Source organism: Drosophila biarmipes, chromosome 2L, assembly GCF_025231255.1.
Source record: "Drosophila biarmipes strain raj3 chromosome 2L, RU_DBia_V1.1, whole genome shotgun sequence".
Taxonomy (NCBI): Eukaryota; Metazoa; Arthropoda; class Insecta; order Diptera; family Drosophilidae; genus Drosophila; species Drosophila biarmipes.
In genome coordinates this window covers 1,126,613-1,143,565 of record NC_066612.1, presented here as the reverse complement: position 1 = coordinate 1,143,565, position 16,953 = coordinate 1,126,613, and the positions used below count along the sequence as shown (strand labels likewise).

At 46.2% G+C, this 16,953-nt stretch overlaps 1 protein-coding gene across 9 annotated transcripts in view; it reads left to right on the top strand.

Annotated features, from left to right (window-relative positions):
- The window catches only part of LOC108029073 (protein turtle), a 40,543-nt gene extending 23,951 nt beyond the window's left edge, over window positions 1–16,592 (top strand). For 2 of the 9 annotated variants that reach the window (XM_017101149.3, XM_017101147.3), the window contains 7 exons: window positions 458–728; window positions 981–1,844; window positions 2,172–2,255; window positions 7,358–7,771; window positions 11,460–11,574; window positions 11,741–11,811; window positions 12,238–12,418. In XM_017101149.3, coding sequence (XP_016956638.1) covers window positions 458–728; window positions 981–1,844; window positions 2,172–2,255; window positions 7,358–7,771; window positions 11,460–11,574; window positions 11,741–11,811; window positions 12,238–12,266 — 1,848 coding nt within the window. In that variant the 3' untranslated portion in view covers window positions 12,267–12,418. Of the gene's footprint in view, window positions 1–457; window positions 729–980; window positions 1,845–2,171; window positions 2,256–5,212; window positions 5,297–7,357; window positions 7,772–11,442; window positions 11,575–11,740; window positions 11,812–12,237 lie in introns of those variants that run through there. The other 7 variants (XR_007763576.1, XR_007763574.1, XR_007763575.1 and 4 more) reach the window with 6 other exon arrangements.
- Window positions 16,593–16,953: the final 361 nt, after the last annotated feature.

Genomic DNA, 16,953 nt, shown 5'->3' with positions numbered 1-16,953 from the left:
AAACAGTCTGGCAGCAAATTGCCCGAAGGCAAGGCGGCGGCAAATGTGCCCATTAAATAAGCCAAGCTCCACAGAATGCACTCATGCAATTACGGCAAGGACGAAAAGGACGAAGGGGTTCGGTCCGTAATGTTTGGCTCCTGACATTTGACTGACAAGTTGTCAATGGCAGGGGAGGGGAAATCAGGCAGTTTCGGAGGGGGCATTTCATAGCTGTGACAGCGCAAAATGTTATTTCTCGGGAGCGAGTGCACACAAAGGATATCGATGACGGCGACAGCCAAAAATTAGCTGTCAAGCTCCAGGCTCCGAAGAGGCAGCGGACGACCAGGGGTGGTTCTTTCTCATGATTTGAATTAGTCAACAGTCAACAGTCAGCCATCATAAGTTTGCAGTTCGTTAGCCGTGCCTGGACCCACCTTTTCTGAAAGTATCTTTTCGCCTTCCAAAAACACAGGTGCCCCCGACCAACCAAACGAAGAACGAGGGCGAAAAAGTGATATTCTCCTGCGAGGCTAAGGCCATGCCCGGGAATGTCACGGTGCGCTGGTACCGCGAGGGCTCCCCCGTGCGGGAGGTGGCCGCCCTGGAGACGCGGGTCACCATCCGCAAGGACGGCTCGCTCATCATCAACCCTATCAAGCCGGACGACTCGGGCCAGTACCTCTGCGAGGTGACCAACGGCATCGGCGACCCGCAGAGCGCCTCCGCCTACCTCAGCGTCGAATGTGAGTGTTATAGCTTTAATTAATAATTAGGAATCAATCATAAATTTAATTTTCATGTTCAAAATCTGTTAGCTATTTATTGGATACGACTACCCCTATCTACTCTACCTCAAGCACATATCATTACTTTTTTTAATGCTGTTACCAAGTCATTTATAACTCAAACCTATCAATACCTTTAGTCCAAATGTACGATCTTTTTAAACAAAACCCACTTCAACATATTAATCCACCTCCGACCTTTCTTTCCAGATCCCGCCAAGGTCACCTTCACGCCCACGGTGCAGTACCTGCCGTTCCGGCTGGCCGGCGTGGTCCAGTGCTACATCAAGTCGAGCCCCCAGCTGCAGTACGTCACCTGGACGAAGGACAAGCGCCTGCTGGAGCCCTACCAGATGAAGGACATCATAGTGATGGCCAACGGATCGCTGCTGTTCACGCGGGTGAACGAGGAGCACCAGGGCCAGTACTCCTGCACGCCGTACAACGCGTTGGGAACGGCCGGTGCCTCCGGCATCATGGACGTGCTGGTCAGGAAGCCACCCGCCTTCACGGTGGAGCCGGAGACGCTCTACCAGCGGAAGGTGGGCGACAGCGTGGAGATGCACTGCGACGCCCTGGAGGCGGAGGGCACCGAGCGACCCACCATCAAGTGGCAGCGCCAGGAGGGCGAGCAGCTGGCCGAGTCGCAGCGCAACCGCATCAAGATCTCGGGGGGCAACATTACCATAGAGAACCTGCGGCGGGAGGACTTCGGCTACTACCAGTGTGTGGTGTCCAACGAGGTGGCCACCCTGATGGCCGTCACCCAGCTGGTGATCGAGGGCACCCAGCCGCATGCCCCCTACAACATCACCGGCAAGGCCACCGAGTCCTCCATAACGCTGCAGTGGCTGCCGGGATACAGTGGAGGCTCTGAGTACAAGCAGGACTACACCATCTGGTTCCGGGAGGCGGGGGTGAACGACTGGCAGACCATCTCCGTGACGCCCTCGGGCAGCACGCAGGTGACCATCAATGGGCTGGCCTCGGGGACCACCTACGAGTTCCAGGTGGTGGGCAGGAACGTCCTCGGCGACGGGATGATGAGCAAAGTGATGACCGTGCGCACGCTGGGTAAGTGCTCTGGATCCTTTTGTACCCCTCTTTCGTTCGCTTGCTCCTTCCGTTTTTGGGTTCTTGCTGCAGTCGCATATCCCGGCATATCCTGCACATAATCTCATGAAAACTGCACAAACTGAATCTGGATTGGCTCTAACATAACGCTCTTGTTTTTCTCTCGTTTTCTTCTCTTTTCCTCACCGACCTCCTCATCGAAAACAAACCGCTACTCGATCTCTAACTTTCTCATACTAATCATGCGCGCAATCAATGCAAACTGTCAAATGCCAAACCGCGACCACGAATTTTTCCTGGGAACCACGGAAAATTCGGGTTCAATAGAAGACGCTCCGGCAGCGCCACGTAATGTCAAGGCTGCAACACAACCGCCCGACTCATTCTTTCAGCTAATGCCAGACGAAGCTGGTAAGAGAAATCACCCACAACCCAAAGAAAATCCCTAGAGTGCGTAGTTGTACATACGAATCGGAGTAGACCGGATCAGCAATCGCAGCCGCCGACGTACAAGGGTCAAATCCCTCCTAAAAGTGGTTCCTAGGGCTATAGTTGTTGCGCCAGCAACGTGTCACTGAATGATGTACATACACAGAAGTTAAGCAATCTTTAGAGGGGGTTCTTTTTTTTGAAAACCAAAATTAAAATTATACCTTAATGCATGATTGTGTAGCTCCTGTTGTTGTCTTCTTTGTTAACAACTAGGTACATCGAGGAAAGTTAGATAGCTAGTTGCCCCTCGATTATGTTCGGATGCGGAACTATTATTTTTTCATGAGGCTAGAGCTTGTAGACACCATTTCCCCCATATAAATACGATAGTTGCTCCGCTCCCAACCCCAATCTGCATGAGGCTTGAATGTTACCCCCGCCAAAACTGTATATACCCACACTTGTTTTACAACATTTCACCAAGATCTTGGAGAGCCTGAGTTCAATCAATCTCCCGACCAGCTACTCCCCCCTCTGGCGGCGACCGCAGGGCAATTTCCCACTCTCCTCCCCAATGGATTCCATACTCATTTTGGCTTTTGGGGCCAGCTACGAAAAAAGCAACAATTAAATATTCAAAGCAATTATACAGGGCTCCCCGTTTATTGGCAGCCAGAGAACACGCCCCGAGCTCGCGCCGCTTCCCACGGGGCATAATTTGCCACATGTGCCGGGGATTCTGGCCTGCGAATATTACATTTGCGGCTCCCACGCACACGCAGGACTATCCTGATCTCCGCTCGCGTGTGTGCGTAATTAAAACAGTTCGGGCCCGCATTTAATTATTTAAATTAATTGAACTGTTTTTACAACTGGGCCGCCGTGTCTTGCAGGTTGTGTGTGCGGTCGATATGACAACGCCCCTGCTCACTCCGCGGTTTAAACAACCATATTACCAAATGCCGAGGCACACTTAGCAGGGACGCCCTGCCACGCCCCGTCCAGACCCCTGCGCCCCCGACTGCTCCGTAGGTGCGGCAATTTGAATGCCTTTGTCGACGTTGCCGCGTGTTTTTCCAACCGCTTTGCGATAATAGTTAATTTTATCCCTGCTCTCTGTCTCTTTTGCTCCTTTGATGTGTAGTTTATCCCCCCTCACTGGTTGTATGTGTGAATGTGAACCCCCACCGCCACCCCTGTCGAAACACACACACAAATAAATGTTTTCCCCCATTTAGCGTATTTAATTTGGGCTGTGTGTGTGTGCGTGTATTACAGTGCGTATACGTGTTGGCGCACGCGTAGGTTTCGAAAAATGGGGAAAAACGCTACAAAATATCAAGTAACCACGACAGCAACAACAAGGCCAGCGAAAACAAGAAGGCGGCAACTCTGGCGGCAAATGTGCGCCGTGTTGTGTAATGCAACCCTGGATTTCGTGTACGTGTGTACCTTTTTTTGGCGCTTGTAACGAAACACCTACCAACACAAGAACCATCCACCGCCCATCCTCCCACAGACACCACCCACCACCCACCGCCCTACGCCCACCGCCTCATCTCATCCTCAGCAGCCCAGCAAACAACAACAACGAGAACCAGAACAGCAACTAAAACAAGAACAGCAGCTAAAGCAAACGCCTCGCAGAAGTTGTATTTCCTTTGGCTTTTATTTTCGTTTGCGCTCCTTGGTCGCTGCTTTATTTCCTTATAATATTTCCATTTTTGTTTTAAATCCTGCATAAAACATCAACGGTAAACCATTTGCCACTGCCCCACCGCCCACTCGTGCATCTGTGTGTGTGAATGTCCGTGCCACATTTGTTTATGTCGAGCAATTTTCATACGCCATGTAGACCCGCTGACGCTGGCATTTGCCCACACTCACCCCCCAGCCACCCAGCCACCCAACCACCCGACACCTACTGAATTGAAATGGTGGTGCAGGGTGGTGCAGAGCGGTGCGAGCTGCTTTCCCTGCTGCTTTATTCATGCGGCGCAGCGCTTAAAAATTAATAACAACAATGCGAGCAGCAGGCAGCGAGCTCCTTCAACATTTGCAACACTTCTCCCTGACATTCGGGAAATTAAATAACTAGGCCACGAACGGGATATACCCTACACTTATCAGACAGTTTAGCCCTCAAAATGTTAGGACAAAAACCTAAATCACAAAATAAAGAGTCCTCCTTGATTATCAGCTTTATTTATTGAATAGGGTTGCCACCAACACTAAAAACATTAATTTTTCATTTTTTGAAGGAAAGCTGTCTAAAAGTATGCCACTCTTCTTGCCAAGAAAAGCTATCTAAAAGTATGCAACGATATTTGTATTCCGAAAAACAACATGTAATTGTTCTCTGCATACTTTTAAGCACTTAAAATGCATTTCAAGCCCTTCTGACTTTGTTGACACAGGAAACAGAACAGTTTTCTAAGTCTTCGGTAAATATAACTTCCCCTTTCCATACATTGAGATTATTGATTTGTGGGGCGCTACCTAATCTTCCCGATCAGCCTAGTATGCAAGCGCCTGGCAGGCCCAGCAGAAGAAGGAGTGAGATCTAAATGCGTGTCAAGGCTGATTATAAACGAAAGCCCGCACATGTGCACTTATGAATATTCAATGCATTTCATTGTCATAATTACAGCTCGGTCTTTGTTGCCGTGCGAGCTTGGCAGTTCTTGGGCCAGCAGCATTTGCATTCGATCAAGGCGAACTTATCGAGGACTCGGTGCGAGCGATTGAGTCTCTCCCTCTGACCTTTGAGAACGGTGACCCCGTAGTTAGCACACTATTCGGTACTTGGGCTGCACTTTCCTTCAATTTTCCAAACACGCACCTCTCCCACTTGCACACTTTAGTTTTAATTATTTACTCGACTTGATTTGATTTGAACTGTGTTTTGCGCTCTTGTGTTTCTGATTTATTTGCAGACCTCTTAGCCTATTTTGACATTTACTTTCACACCGACTCGCACGGCAAGCTAGTTTACTCGCCGCCCAAGTTGAGAGTCAAAGGTACTCGTATCGAACATCACTACATAATACACGCGGGGTGTTGAGTTAAGTTGAAAATGTGTAAAAGTTGGAGGTAATTATAAAGCGCGAGTTCTTCAGGCGAACTTGTTCAACTCTGAATGCTCGCGAATTCTTGAGTATTTGAGACTGTTCAGACAAAGTACACCAGTAAGGCTGTTCACACTTTTACACATTCAAGCGCCTACAACTTAACTGAACCGCCTATATAAGTCCTGCCTTGCATTGTTTTCCCCCATTTTCCCCGCTGGCAAGTGGCGCTTAAGTAATGTCTCTGTCTTGTGAAACAGCTAGTAATTCCTGCAAGCAAACTGCAGATTTACTGCGGGTCACCCTGAGCCCGCCCGAAACCCTGCCCGAGCCCCGGCGCTGCAGTCATAAATAACATTTAACCGTGCGACGGTGCCGTGCCTTCCGTACCCCTCCGCCGACCCTACTGCCCTTGACATTTTTACAGTCCGTCCGTCTGTGTCTACCCATCTCATTTAGGCCGCTTTTCCCAGCCAGCCCAGCTTTCCCGGGCCATTTTGCTTTTTATGTTTGTCACTTGTCTCGTTTATGTTATGTCAAATCTGCGCACATTTTTTATGCGGGCCGAGAATTAAAGGGTTGCTGCTGCCGCTGCTCGCTGCTCATTTCTGCCCCATTCGCATAATCAACTTTTGATATATGCGAGTGCGGAGGGTATGCGCTTTCCAAATCCCGCGAGGGCTCTTTAAAAGCATTTTTAATTAACATACATACATACGTAATGAGCGTGGCGTTTTTCGTTAGCGCCAGCTCCATCGTCATAATAAATGGCTTGCACTTATTGCCGCACGTGGGGGTCCGCATCAGCCCCTCCGAAAGTAAGCCCCATTTCGCACCGTCAGCTCATCCGAACTCCGCACCATGACCATACATCGTTTTATGCTGCTCAAAATTTCATAAGCGCCATTGGGAGCTGCGAATCGGGCCCCATTTACATGACACATTGTGTATTTCTCCAAGCAGTTTTAATTTGCATTTGCATGTGCGACAAGCCGAGTCCTCCAGGATGCGGAGTACAGAGTGCCGACAGTCCCTTGGAGACCGGCAGTTAATTGCATCGAGCACGAGCACGAGCACGAGTTCTTCAATCAGGAGGTCCTGACAAGCGCACCGAGAATTCAGGCTATCTATGCCTATAATTCGTTTCCCTACACTCGAGCGAATCCTTTGGTGTTTTTTTGGGCCGCCCCATCCATTTGCAAACTCAAACGGAAGGAAGTTGGGGCCCCAAGTATTCAAATGCGATACACGAAATACGAAAATGGAAAGTTTTATGTGTGTATGCTAATTAAAATGTGTTTTTGTCAATCCCCTCACAGCCGGGACTCGTTGTCATGAATAAATGCATGGTGCAAAAAGGAAAAGGTTGCAAATAGTTGCAAAAAGCCAAATGGAATTTTCATAAAGCTTTTAAGCGTAGCGAACCAGTGAAATAAGTAAAATCTAAAACAAATAGGGGCGAGGCATACACTGCAAACTAGTACGCAAGTCTTGTTGGAAATAGCTAAATACATATGGTTACCTTTAATTGGTAAAAGTAATCAAATTTAAAGTAGGGTCTTTTCCCATAGAAACAGGGGGAGGTTAAGTGGAAAATCCCTCGCGCAAATAAACAAAGCATAAAATGAAATGCAAATAAATCAAAATAAATAATGCAAACGATTTGGCCAGCATACACTGGAAATAGTTAGCCTTAGAAAAGGGAGCCACAAAAGGGTATATTTAATAGTTTGTGACACTAGTGAAAACAAAGGAGGAGACCTAGAGAAGAATTAAATGATTTACTTATAATATATACTAATACAACCCCCTTAAATGTTTTCACTGTATGCATATTTCGATGTCGGATTTCACCTTTGTACGTTTTTGGCAATCGAAATGGCTTTAAATTGCTGACTGGAAAACAAGGCAGGACAAAAGCCGGGTTCCCCCCAGCCCGTTTTTCCCATTTTCCGTGTACATACTAATGGATCGTTTTTGCTCTACCTTTCCTCCGCCACCCCCAATGTACAGGTCCCAAGCCAGGACCGCCGAGGAACGTTTCCGTGACGGAGGTGTCGAACGGGTTCCTCATCACGTGGCAGTCGCCGCTGGAGCGGGCCCACATCGTCAAGTTCTACACCATCAAGTACCGGACGGACGCGCAGTGGAAGACCCTCAACCGGGGACAGATCCGGCCGGAGGAGACGCAGTATCTGGTGAAGAACCTGGTGGGCGGCAGGACCTACTACTTCCGGGTGCTGGCCAACTCGGAGAAGTCCTACGAGTCCAGCGACGAGGTGAAGTTCCCTGTGCCGGCACGTGTCAAGCACAAGGCGATTACCGCCGGCGTCGTTGGGGGCATCCTGTTTTTTATTGTTGCGATCATTTTATCGGTTTGTGCCGTAAAAATTTGCAATAAACGTAAACGACGAAAACAGGAAAAAGGTAACACTGAGGCTAAAGCTAACACACACACTTGAAATGGTTTTTGATGACAATCACTAAAATGCTAATGCTAATGATAATGCTAACGATATAGATGTACCGATAACGATAACGTTCGATCACAAACAGTAATCGTAATAATCGATGACGATGTCCCTGCTGTTGCCGAACCCAAAACCATTATAATTGGAATTATAACTAACCCCCAACTAACTGCCTAACGTACTGTTAACTATATACTTTTCGGGTTTCCGACGGCGCAGGCCACCCAATTATCGATAACTTCGAACTGATTACCGATAACCATTACTTGCCGTGCTTTTATGAGTTCAAATTTCCCCTTTGGCATTCGAGATTAAAATATTGGTTTGTTCGACAACAACAGCACATTGGAATTTGCATTTGAAACTGTCTGTTTGCTGAGAGTAAAATATTTGACAAAATTTCCGAGCCGTCCAGGCGTTTGATTTGAAATTCTCCATAAATTATGCCTGTCTGAGATTTTGTATGATTTGTACGTTTTCGTTGTAGTTGTGCAAGTAAAATTGAGTTAAAATTTGGCAAAAGTTGCTGAAAAATCTCTGTATATATATTTACATACTAATTGGATTTCGGTTTGCTTTGCCTTATTTGGTTATCCTTCCTTCTTGGTTCATGATTTCGTTAGCCCTGAGTTCTGAGCTCTGAGTTCTTCTTTTCTGGGCCTAAGACCCCTTGTCCCCTGCTCGTCCCCGCCCCTGTTCCACCCAGTCCATTTCCGTAGACAAAAGTGACTCCCTAAGATCTAAGTTGAAAATCGGCCATCAGACCTCTGAAATTATCAGTTTTTGTTTGCATTCCATTACTTAGCCTTCTGTTCGTATGTCATTGGGCCAAAGTATCTACCTTCTTTTGTGTAAACTCAATCTGGCTTCATAGCGCTTTGCAGCCTGTTTGTTTTCGAATTCAACGCATGAACATATTACTAGTTGTTGCCACTTTAGTTAAGCAATCGATTAAGCTCCGTTTGTGGGGGAACTCCTTTCGAAAGCAGTACGAAAACCCGGCCAAAGTTGAGCGGAAATTGAAAATGCCAGGGCCAGAGGACCCGAACCAGGACCCAACCAGGACTTCCAGGACATCCATTATTTGACGCCCGCTGGCTTTAATGCAATCGAAGCAAAACCCGGACCGAAAACCGACCGTTTCGAACCTCTGTCTCTGCCTTTTGTTATGGTTTTTGCTTTAAACTGTATTTTAAGTGGATTAATTAATGTTGCGTTGTTTAAATCAATTATTTATGTATTCTTTCCGAGACCCCCTCCCCCACACACTTACACAACACAGAAAAAAAATAACAAAGAGCAGGGAAATTGCGAATTTTTAAATCAATGCAGCCCATTAACTGCGAATATGATGTACATACGTATGTCCAATACCGAACACATTGTTCTACATTTTTTTCCGTAGCTACTTTTTTTTTTGCTGTGGTAGGCACATTACGATAGATTAACGTAAAACCGCTAATGATATAAATGTGACAAGCTGATAACGCTGGTGATGATAGAAATACCTTTATCTCCGAACCATTGACAAGCATGTTCTTGGCCAAATCGTCGTTGTTTCTGCCCAGGGCTGAGTTCATGACAGATAAAGGTATTTGCACAGACATTTGCAGACAGGAACCACATCTATATACATGGCGAATGACCATTTATATAGCGCAATACTGGGCAGACGTTTTTTGTAAACAATTCACGCACAAAGATGGTAAAAAAGGCCCACAAACCAAGATAGAGCATTCGCATCTAGATACCAAAACCGAAACCGAATCCGAGGCATAAAATGATCGCGTCGTCAATTGATCGGTTATATCTGGGGTCCTCCGCCCCTGTCCGCCCAACTACGGGGACTTCAGCGGGGTGTTACCATACCCCTTACCATGTCTACTATATCTCTCGGGGTCCGAGTTGGGCAGTCAAAGGGCGGAGCGACCGAGCAACCCAAGATATGAGTAATGCTATAGTAAGACCCCCTAAAACCCCAACATCGATGCAAGCAAGGGTAAGTTTTTGCAATCATTTTAAGTCGATGTCGTGTGCCACAGATCCTGAGTACTGACAACTAAAGGTTATTTTCAGACGAGTTCCCACCACCCCACCAACCAGAACCAACCTCTCAAGAACCAACAACCAACTAACCAACACTGACATCACCACAAGCATCGATTAAGCATCTGCAATCCACTAACAGTCCGCAATCCGTCGGTCACAAGTTGTCAGTGCCCCCCTCGGGCAGATCGCTCAGATACTGCCGCATATGTATCTCAAGCACCCCACACATTCCACAGATCTCATAATTACCCAAAAACCAAAACACAAGCACAGCCAAACGGACAAAAACAATACTTCTCGAACACTTTTCGTTTTTTCGTGTGTGAATCACAGTTTTTTGTCGCTTCTCCTCAGTTTTTGTGTTTTTGCATCCCCCATAATCCCCATATAATCAGCAATATTTGTTTTTCGATTGCATTAACTTGAGTTCTTATCTCTCAGTCTCTCTCTTTTCCGTTGGCACAATTCGTAACTTGACCATTTAAAAGCCATTTCACGTGTCATTGTTTTTTCCAACCATTCGAAGCCAGATCCTAAATAAAATACTGCGAAGAGCACACGGCTGTGTATATACGCACCTCGGAGTGTATATATAGCAATGGTATATAGCAGGTTTTCGCATATAGCCGTATATACGTGGGTATCCCTGAATAGTTTGTCACCGACAACCGTCAACTGGCCTGAGGAGCATTAAGTTTCGACTATGTTGGCCTTGTTACCCTCGAACCCGTAGCCGCCGTTCAATTACCCAAACTCCGAATCGCTAATTGGCACCGCTCCTCTGCCCCCAACATGTAATTGCAACCCAATCAACGGAAACTAAAACTGAAACCAACTAACAACATAGTTTAGTCGTAGTCATCTAACTGCTAACTGGTAAATGGCAACTGTTATCTGCTAACTGGCGACTGTTTAGTGTCCCCTAGTAATAGCCTAGTTACTGCTAAAATTTAAACAATCTAAACTTATTAGCGACGACAACTGAAACAACATTAGTGTGTAATCTGGCGATGCTGGCATGCAAATTGGCATAATCGACGTGGCCAGGTGCACAGCGAGAAAGCTTTCGAGTAAAGTTAATTTGCAAACAATTTGGATGTTCATTAATGCTGGGAGTTATCAAATCCCTTGGTAAGGTGCCTAAAAGTATGCACCATTGACTTAGAGATAGCTACATCCATAGCATACTTTTAGACATTTTTATGAAAGAAGTCAAATTCCTAATGCTTTAATGAAATATCTTACATTTTTAAATCAAAAACCGAAGACAACATTTTAAAACACCTTTCTCTCTGTGCCAAGGACCTCAATTTCAACCCCATCTCGACCGAAGTCAACCAACAGCCGCGCTATGCCAGTTTGTCCTTGATTTAAGCAGAATTTCGAAAGAGTGTAATCGCATTTATATACGTCTATATGTAGAGAGCACCGTAGTAGATATGCATATGCATAGACATATATCCGTGAACGTCGTGTGTGTATATATAGAGTGTGTGTGCTTGGTAGCTATACGTACGGTGTACGGGTATTTTATTTACCGGATAGGACGGCTCACGCTGCACGCCAAATTAATTTTAGAAATTATACGTTTGCAGAGTTCAACATGGTAGCTTGCAGGATAACGGACGCTCGTAACATTGCCGCCAATAATCATCATTTGCACAATCGCAGTACGGGCTCAATTTCCTCTGGTCAAGTGCCTTTAAAAAAGTGAGTATCCCCCTGGTGGCATCTCTAATCTGACTCTAAATTCTCCCCCAAATTCGCCCAACTGCAAACCTTATCTGAATCTGTATCTTGTCATCTATCTGTCTACCCATTTCACTCTGATTGGCATCCGCCATGCACGTTCCACCGATCTACTCTCGCTCCATAGCAATACTGAACATTACCGTGATTATGAAAGCGTTTTTATAGTTCCAGGTCCATCCTGTCATAATCAAAATCGTAAGCAAACTTTTCTCAAACTGAATCAAAGTTTTCTTTTGTTGAGTTGGCTTCAGTTAAGTGATTTCTTGGTTTTCCCTTGTGTTTAGTTTGCATGACGGTTTAGTTTTTCATTCCTTAATTCCCCTTAAAAAAGTGTTTAAGTATATACAAAGCGCTGGCTAAGTCGAAAAAACATAGACGATAAAACAGTTTCATATGGTGTCAAAAAGTATGCTTCAGAAACATTCCGTAGTTGTAGCATACTTTTTGGCACTGTTTTTGGTTACTTGAAACTCGGAAGATTTCTATGCAAGCCCAACTTTCTCGTTTCTGTTTATTTCCTTTAATTTCTAAATACCTAGCTTCTTTTCATTCCGTTTTTTTAATTTTTTTGTTTATTTGTATATATTGCCGTTATTAAAACCATTTCTTCCCGACGCCCAGGTACAAACAAACCCGAATATCAAGTCTAAACGCCATTCTCATTGCCATTCTCCACTGGATCTGGCCACCTGATCGCTGCACCAACTGCCACTCCATCTACAGTTCTCCGAACCTCGAGGATGGCGATGAGGAGGGCGGAGCAGGACGGAGGCGTTCCGTAAGCCGCATCCAACGAAGCCTCGACGGACGCTTTGTGCTGGATGTGGAGGGGGTCTCTAAACTGGGATACTCGCAACAGACCCTGGAATCGGCCAATGTGGATGTGGTGGACGGCGCAGGTGGTGGTCTCTTCGAACGGCGCAACAGCAACGTCTCGCAGAAGTCCTCCAGCGATGATGGAGGATTCCTGTCTAGGCGGAACTTTATCACTGCTCGGGCTTCCTGGCGACGTCCCCTGGTGGCCTCCTCCAGCCAGCTGAGTCTCCAGTCGGCGGCAGATTCGGCCAGGGGCTTCCTCCAGGGCCTGCTGAAGATCGGGGGCAAGCAGGCCGCGGTTCCCAATCCGCAGTCCTACTTCGATGAGGCGGTGAGTGGCGCCCGCTATCAGAATGTCCTGCGTCCCTACACGAGCAGCAACAATTTGTACGGCAACGCGGATAGAAGTAGGCCTCTGCATATTAACACGATCAGTGGCAGCCTCAGCCAGCAGCAGCAGCTGTACACCCCCTCGAGGATCTCCAGGATATTCTCCAGCTCGCCCCAGCAACTGCAGCCCCATCATCAGCAACTCTTGCTCACCAGTGGTGGTAGTGGAGCCTATCCCACGCACTTCAGCGACCTGAGCACCGTGTATCCCCCGAATTCCTCTGAGCGATCTTCCCACAACCTCAGCAGTAGGTATAGATACTACTCCCAGGAGCTTCCTTCACTGAGAACCATCCAGGAGGAGACTCGCCGGCAGCAGCAGCAGAAGCAGCATCCCCTGGAGGACCACTTTGTGCCGCTCCAGCTGCCATCGCCTCCCTCGTGGAGGAGCTACTACCAATCGCAGGCCAGCTATCGACCAAGAACACGCTGGTATCCCCGTCACCACTCCAGGCTCTTCAGCAATCGTCAGCAGCAGCACGAGATGTTGTCGCCTCTGCCCCAGCTGAATCTCAACCTGCGCAACTCCATGAATCCCGGGGGCTTGGAGGCCTCCCCAGAATCCCGCTCCAGTTCGAGTGGGTTTGGCTCGAAGAACACCTCAAATCACCCGGGGAGCACAAGTGAATGGAGACTGCTGCCACCCTACAGAGCACCTCCCTTTCCGCCCAAGCACTCGGGTTACTTTGGAGGACAGCAGGCCCAGGGACAGACGCCACACGGCTCCTACTCGTATCCCAGGGCCACCACGCCGCCCTACACGATGGCTCACTGGCTGGAGATGATCTCAAGACTGAACGCGGCCACGGATAGCAACCTCCCGAAGGCGCCCTGTCCCGTGGACGTGGGCAGTGTGGATGGGCACTACGAGTTCGACCCGGCCACGCCCACACCCAGTGCATCCAGCATGCTGCGCGAAGATCTCAACCTGCACATAGACACGCACCCCTATCACCACCACACCCTGGGACCCCTGAGCGGGAGTCTGCTGCACAGCCATGCCCCCTACAGCGGGGGACTGGGAGGGGGCAGGAAGCCACGATCTCTGCCGATTCACCTGCCCCGCTACGACAACGTGGAGGTCAGACTGCAGGCCATGAGGGAGGAGTTCTACGCCTACCGCAAGCGCCAGGCGATGCAGCAAATGGAGAGCGTTTGCTGAGCCAATGAAGCATTTAATTGAGCCCCGCCACACCCACTTGCCAGCCCCAAACCACTCCCACAGAGAGCCAGATTCACGGATGATAGATACACCGACAAAGTTGGACAGCAATCAGACGCGATATGATATTGGATCAGGCCCCCGCAATTCAGAGATGAACTTTAAAAGTTTGGCCCCCTGCAAACTCACACCCAGAAAAGCAAAGCAAAAGCAAAAGAAAACACTTAGAAGCCAGAAACAATTAGTAGATTTAAAAAGAGATGAAAGCTGTGTACATACATTCGGGGGCGGAGAGCCCCCAGGAGTTTAAGTATAATATTTAACAACTATAGCAATTATAGCAACATATTATTACAGAAATCGATAAACGTAAAATTGACATTTAACGCAAGTAAGTGAAGCAACACAAATTACAATTACAATTAACTATTATTTACGAGTGTATTAGATATTGATACTTAACGTAACACAGATCGAGATATGTTAAACATTGAGCATTAAACATTAATTAACAATCCACAAGCGTAAGCCTAAATTATGTTACCTTACAACTAAACTAAATTAATACGGAATATGCTAGCTGTTAAGCATTTAGTTGTTAACAACGAGAGAGCAGAGCGGAGAACGAAGAGGCGACGACTCAAAATAAAAGCGCTAAAAGTAATTAAAACCACATATAGAGAAATTGTTTCATAATTAAATTATTTAACGACAAGAAACCTACAAAGCAAAAAACAAAAACGAAAGCGGAATAAAACCAAAACAGTTTAACGAAAATTAAATGAAATATAACTGCTGCATATATGTTTACTGTTGACCTACACACGATAATTAACTCGAACAAATATTTATTAACCCAAAAGAAAAGCAAACACAAAGAAATCTAACGAAGAAAGAAAGGAAACCCAAGGAGACTTTTCTTTCCGGTTAGGATCAGAGCCCAGTGAGAAAGCTAGACGAAGGACCCCATATGATAGTTTCCCGGGTTCCCCAGGGCGATGGTATTTGGTCTTAGGTTATAGGTCAGTTGTGTAAAGACAGCTCCCCGGATGCAGCTTAGTTAACGAGGCGAGGCGTTTCTGTTTTTTAAGTATTGTTAACGATAAACGGTAACTGATTAACGATTAACAATTAACGATAACGATAAACATGTCTAAGATCAAATTGTATGGAATGATGGTTTGACACAACTTGACGCCAAAACACTGCCAGAGCGAGAGAAGCGAGGAGACCGCGAGTGTGTATAACTTGTGTAAATTACAGAGCATATACAACATAATATGATAACGATAACGATAATAACGATTACGAGGACACTATTCAGGGGACGGTTGGAGCGCGAAACAAATCAAGAAATCTACTACGAATCAACCGAATAATGATCTCAAGCATTTCTGTTGGCCTTCAACTGCGAACGAATCCGTTTGCCAGCCCCGTTTTTTCCGACCTCTGATTTTCCCCCTAAAGTATGAGCCCGTCTGTCCGCCTGTCAGTTCTTCAAGTTCTTCAAGCGCTACCTCTAAGACCTATCCAGATCAAAGGTGATTATCCCACGGAGTAGGCCTTGCAGATCCGCGCTTGTTGCATTCTTAGGCCGCAGAGAAGATCGTATTTAAATTGAGATATGATAAACTAGCATAGAAGTTCTGAGAGGGGAGGAAAACTCGAGTTGTGTTGCATGTATTTTGTAAATGTTGAGGGTATTCAAGTAAATAAGTTGATTTTTGTAATGCCTAGGACACCCACACTCTGACACGCCCACACTGAGAACAGAACACACACATTAAGCGTTTAACTAGAACGAAATAAATTAATTAATTAACTGAGCATTAACGGAAAGCGAACGAAGTGAGAAAAGCGCAAGCGAATAATTGCAAAATGACAGCATAAATTGAATTTTAATTGAGCCACGGAGCCGAGAGACGTTAGGCGCAGGACTTTGAGGCAAATAGATACATATATGATTATTTATACGAGTACGAGTGCGAGTGCGAGTACGAGTGCATGTGTTATGTACTCCGTACGTGCGGCACGTATATATGGATACAGATACTGGATTACACGGCATGTACATTAAGTAAGAGGATACATTAAATCTAAGTTAAGTAAATCTAACGCTTTAGTCTGCCACTTTGATTTTTGGACAAGGTGCGCCAGTTAACTTTTCGACTCAGCTCGACTCGACTCAAATGAAATGAACAAAATAGGAACTATCAAAGGAAACAAAATAAGAAGTATAAGAAAGGGAAATCTATATTCTTTTGCACCTCCTTCCACTTCGACGACCATTTCGCCAACATTTCCCCGGACACACAACTTACCAACTTCGCCTCACTTCCCTTGCCCGCCAACACACTTTCACTTTCCCGACTTTCCACACTCCACTTTCCCCACTGCAATTCCAATTCAGCATATATAAATCGTACAAGGATAAATCAGTTTAGAACGAAATATATTGTAATTAATACAGACACACAATTATAAAGAGAAATTAGCAAATTGAACAAAATTTTTAAACAATAAAACTTACAAAACGAAGCAAAAAAAAACAAACAAAAACCAAACAAAAAACAAATAAAAATACAAAACTTGAAATTGATCAAATAAACCGTAAACCTGTGTTTTCACTGCCCATTCCATCCGAAATATCCCGGAAGTTGGCCTTAATTGATGCCCCTTTGCTGCCGCACAGAAATATCACTCATACGCCACCGCGGCCAACCTGAAGATGACTGCCTGGCATTGGGGCAATTAAGGTAATGAAATTCACAAAAATTCCGTATAAATAGCTCGCGGATGAACACTGGATGTATCCGACTTGGAGGAACGATCGACACAGTTCTTCAATGAACGAACACCATAAGTGGGAATCTATGGCGAAAATGGTTAGTCTTACACCGCTGGGATAGTTCACTCCGGGCCAAATGCTATCCGCAACACTTTGGCGATCGCCTAATTATTTAAGTGGA